This window comes from Colobus angolensis, unplaced genomic scaffold, assembly GCF_000951035.1.
Source record: "Colobus angolensis palliatus isolate OR3802 unplaced genomic scaffold, Cang.pa_1.0 Scaffold65, whole genome shotgun sequence".
Taxonomy (NCBI): domain Eukaryota; kingdom Metazoa; phylum Chordata; class Mammalia; order Primates; family Cercopithecidae; genus Colobus; species Colobus angolensis.
Window position 1 is genome coordinate 5,162,907 of NW_012120154.1, and position 4,529 is coordinate 5,167,435.

The 4,529-nt window shown below is 48.8% G+C and overlaps 1 protein-coding gene across 3 annotated transcripts in view; it reads left to right on the forward strand.

Annotated features, from left to right (window-relative positions):
- Nucleotides 1-123: 123 nt before the first annotated feature.
- TXN2 (thioredoxin 2) overlaps nucleotides 124-4,529 on the forward strand; it is a 17,300-nt gene continuing 12,894 nt past the window's right edge. Inside the window, exons 1-2 of one of the 3 annotated variants that reach the window (XM_011964316.1) lie at nucleotides 124-235; nucleotides 961-1,223. In XM_011964316.1, coding sequence (XP_011819706.1) covers nucleotides 961-1,223 — 263 coding nt within the window. In that variant the 5' untranslated portion in view covers nucleotides 124-235. Of the gene's footprint in view, nucleotides 236-456; nucleotides 655-960; nucleotides 1,224-4,529 lie in introns of those variants that run through there. The other 2 variants (XM_011964315.1, XM_011964317.1) reach the window with 2 other exon arrangements.

The window sequence follows — 4,529 nt, forward strand, 5'->3', positions numbered from 1 at the left end:
CCGGGAGGCGGAGCTTGCAGTGAGCTGAGATCCGGCCACTGCACTCCTGCCCCGGCGACAGAGCAAGACTCCATTTCAAAAAAAAAAAAAAAAAAAATTCGAGAGGGTCGGTGTTCCGCCTGCCTGTCCCCGGAAGTGACGTTAATGTCCGCCTCCCTGAGGAAGTGACGACAGAAGTGCCCTTGAGAGGCAGGGAGGGCTAAGCTGTGCATCCCTCCGCTCGCGTTGCAGCGAGGTAGGAGCCCTGTGGGGCTGGCCCGAAGTGGTGTCGTGACTGAGGCATGCCGCGAGCGCGTTCCTGCACAGGCTGGCGGCCGGGCGGGCGGGGGGACCTGGCTCGCCGGAGAGCCGGGGTCCCTGGTGGCGTCCGATTTTTCCCAGTTCCCTCCATTCATGTCCCTTCTTTATTAGTTCCCTCCAGTACATGTCTCTTCGTTTTTGGTTCCTATCATACTTAGTTCCTCCTTCAATTGTTGCGTTTCATCTTTTCAGATGACCCTGGGTTCCAGTGTTGGCTGTCATTTAATAGTGGGGTTACTTTGGGCATGTCACTTAACTTACTTGAGCCTCGGATGCCTTTCCTTACTTGCAATGTGGGCAGTACAATAGCAACTTCCTCAAAGTTGCTGTAGGAAAATCAATAATATATGTAAGGTACTTGGTCCTTACATAAATTATTAAATGTTGGTTTCTCCCTCCTGTTCTTCTGTTATAGTCTAAATCCCGATTTCTTTTTGGTTGTGAAGCCAGTTTTCCTGTCCTTCTGGTTTGCCTAGCTATTCCTTTCCCTTGATTCTCAGCGTCCTCACTCCTATGCTACAAATCTTACATATTATTTCCTTGCATTTTGCTTCCCACTCTGCCTCTTCTTGAGCCCCGAGTACTCCCCAAATCTCTTTATTTTTCTAGTGTGTCAACTTCCTTTTGTATGCCCCAATTCTTCTGCCTCTTCCCTCACAGATGGCTCAGCGACTTCTCCTAAGGAGGTTCCTGGCCTCCATCATCTCCAGGAAGCCCTCTCAGGGTCGGTGGCCACCCCTCACTTCCAGAACCCCGCAGACCCCACAATGCAGTCCTGGTGGCCTGACTATAACACCCAACCCAGGCCGAACAATATACACCACCAGGGTCTCCTTGACCACCTTTAATATCCAGGATGGACCTGACTTTCAAGACCGAGTGGTCAACAGTGAGACACCAGTGGTTGTGGATTTCCACGCACAGTGAGTATTAGGGGTCCACAGAAGACTAGGGTCCTACTTGTTCAAGTATTTATTGAATGCCTGCTATGTTCTATGCTGCTTATATGTAGACTCAATATACAGACTGGTCAGGCCCAGTCCCTGCCCTCAAGGGGAGTACAGTCTAGTAGAAGACAGATGAGTGAACAGTCTGCAAAGCTGACTGCATTTAGTGCTGGGAAACACATGTTCTGTTTCTTAATGCCCAGAAAGCTCAGCATCATCTTCAGCATGGACCAGAGTTGGAAAAATATGACTGTCACCTTGCTTTTGGTGTATATCAGTTCCTGGCCCTGCAGATAAGTTTAACACCTTGCCATGAAAACTGCAAGAAGGGCTGGCAAAAAGTTATCAGTGTCGGACAGGCGCGGTGGCTCACACCTGTAGTCCCAGCACTTTGGGAGGCTGAGGCAGGCCAATCACCTGAGGTCAGGAGTTGGAGACCAGCCTGGCCAACATGGTGAAACCCCATCTCTACTAAAAATACAAAATTAGCCAGGCATGGTGGTGCACACCTGTAATCCCAGCTACTTGGGAGGCTGAGGCAGGAAAATCACTTGAACCTAGGAGGCGGAGGTTGCAGTGTGCCGAGATCATGCCATTGCACTCCAGCCTGGGCATTGCACTCCAGCCTGGGCAAAAAGAGCGAAACTCCGTCTCAAAAAAAAAAAAAAAGTTAGTGTTATTATCGTGGTGCCCAAGCATATAGGGCATAGGAAGGAGTTTCCTTTCAATGCTGTCTGAGTTTGCTTTAGTGATATTTAAGTCCCTCTGGCCTTCTGATTTTTAGCCTGGCCTTTTTCATTTCTAGACCTTTGGGGCCTGGCTAGACACCCAGCTACACAAAAGCTGGACAAAGCCCTCTGAATGAGGCATCCTGGGAGAAACCAGTGTAGCATAAGTTAAAAATTCAGGGGCCTTCAGGTCGAGCACAGTGGCTCACACCTATAATCCCAGCACTCTCAGGGGCCAAGGCAGGTGGATTACCTGAGGTCAGGAGTTCGAGACCTGCCTGGCTAACATGGTGAAACCCCGTCTCTACTAAAAATACAAAAATTAGCTGGGCCCGGTGGCGGGCACCTGTAATCGCAGCTACCCAAGAGGCTGAGGCAGGAGAATCACTTGAAGCTGGGAGGTGGAGGTTGCAGTGAGCTGAGATCGCACCATTGCACTCCAGCCTGGGTGACAGAAGGAAATTCCATCTCAAAAAAAAAAGAAAGAAAGAAAGGAAGGAAAAGAAATTGAAGGGCCTTCTGGTCAGGTCTCTGACAGATTGTTTTGCCATCTTTCCAGTTGTTTCTCTGACTCACCCTGTGGCCTTGGGCAGGCCGCTTGATATCTTTCTGCTCCCTTCTTCACTTGTAATAGGAGATAAGGTCTTGCACACTGGGTTTTTAGGTGTTATGAGTTGTTTTTGTTTTTCTTCTTTTAGAGACAAGGTCTCACTCTGTCACCCAGGCTAGAATGTAGAGTGCAGTAGTGTGATCACGACTCACTGCAGTCTCTACCTCCTGATCTCAAGCAATCTTCCCACCTTGGCCTCCCAAAGTGCTGGGATTACAGGCGTGAACCACTGCGCCAGGCCTGAGGGGTTTTTTTCTTTTTTTGTTTTTGAGACAGAGTCTCATTCACCCAGGCTAGACTGCAGTGGCTCGATCAGCTCACTGCAACCTCCGCCTCCCGAGTTAAGACGATTCTCCTGCCTCAGCCTCCCAAGTAATTGGGACTACTGGTGCCTGCCATCACACCCAGATAATTTTTTTTGTATTTTTGGTAGAGATGGGGTTTCGCCATATCGGCCAGGCTGATCTCTTGAACTCCTGACTACAGGTGACCCCCACCCCCACCACCTCGGCCTCCCAAAGTGCTGGGATTACAGGTGTGAGCCATTACTCTCAGCCTATTTTCAGCATTTAAAACCCTCAGGCCTGACTGGGTGTGGTGTCACCATCACACCTACTGCTCAGGAGGCTGAGGCAAGAGAATTACTTGAATCCAGGAGGCGGAGCTTGCAGTGAGCCAAGATCGTGCCGTTGCACTCCAGCCTGGGCAACAGAGTGAGACTCCATCTCAAAAATAGACAAGTAAGTGCTGAGAATAAAATAGCAGTTGTCAGCCAGGGGTTTATGAAAGGTGGAACTGTTTTGGCCTGCTGGTGTAGTGAGCGTTCCAGAGAGGGCTTCCGAAATGCACGATAAATGGGGTAGTGCCTCATTTTGTTTGGTAAGGAAGGAAGTGGGGTGTGAGCCAGGCACTGTCCTTGGTGCCACATACATAGAGATGACAGCACCAGGCCTGTCCTGGATGAGCTTCCCCAGTGAGAGGGGAACCTGTGATCAGGGCAGTGATAGTGGTCAATTCAGGCGCTGTGGGATCACAGAGTAGCCTGTGGGTGAAAGAAAACACTCTTTTTTTTTTTGAGACAGAGTCTCTGTCACCCAGGCTGGAGTGCAGTGGCACAATCTCAGCTCACTTCAACCTCCACCTCCCAGGTTCAAGCAATTCTCCTGCCTTAGCCTTCCTAGTAGCTGGGATTACAGGCGCGCACCACCACTCCTGACTAATTTTTGTATTTTTAGTAGAGACAAGGTTTTACCATGTTGTTGGCCAGGCTGGTCTTGAACTCCTGACCTCAGGTGATCCGCCTGCCTCAGCCTCCCAAAGTGCTGGAATTATAAGCGTGGGTCACCGCACCCGGCCAAAGAAAACACTTTCAACACAGCTTTGGGTTATGATCGATCCTGGCTGTGCTTCTCTAACCTTGCACAAGTTTCTTAACTCATATGGGCTTCAGTTTGTTTGGAAGGTGCATTCTCTTTGCAGAGTTGAGGGATGTGTTTGGTAAGAGCAGAAAAAGTGCTTGTCCAGGGACTGGCGTGTTATAGACACTCCTGGCCATTGGTTCCCCTCCTTTTAGTTCTGAGTCCACGTGGTGTTTGAAATAACCCCGCAGCTTCCAACTCATGCTTACCCACATTGTCTTAGTTGATCTCTCCTGATAGCTTTAAGAGCCATAATCTCTCTTTTGCAGATGAAGAAAATAGGGCCCCAGAATAATCAGCTGGTTGGTGAGGAGCCTCTGTTTGAACCTTTTAACTTCCAATCCCATATTCTTTTATATGACAGTATATTTATCTGAAATATACTGAAATAAGTCCCTTTTATTCTAAGAGTCTTCTGATGAGGCCTGTGTTTTTAGAAGTCTGGGATCTGTGAAGATTTCCCATGTGCAGAATCTCCTGGCATTACCATCTGGTGTGTTCATTTTTATTTTTTTAATTTTTAATT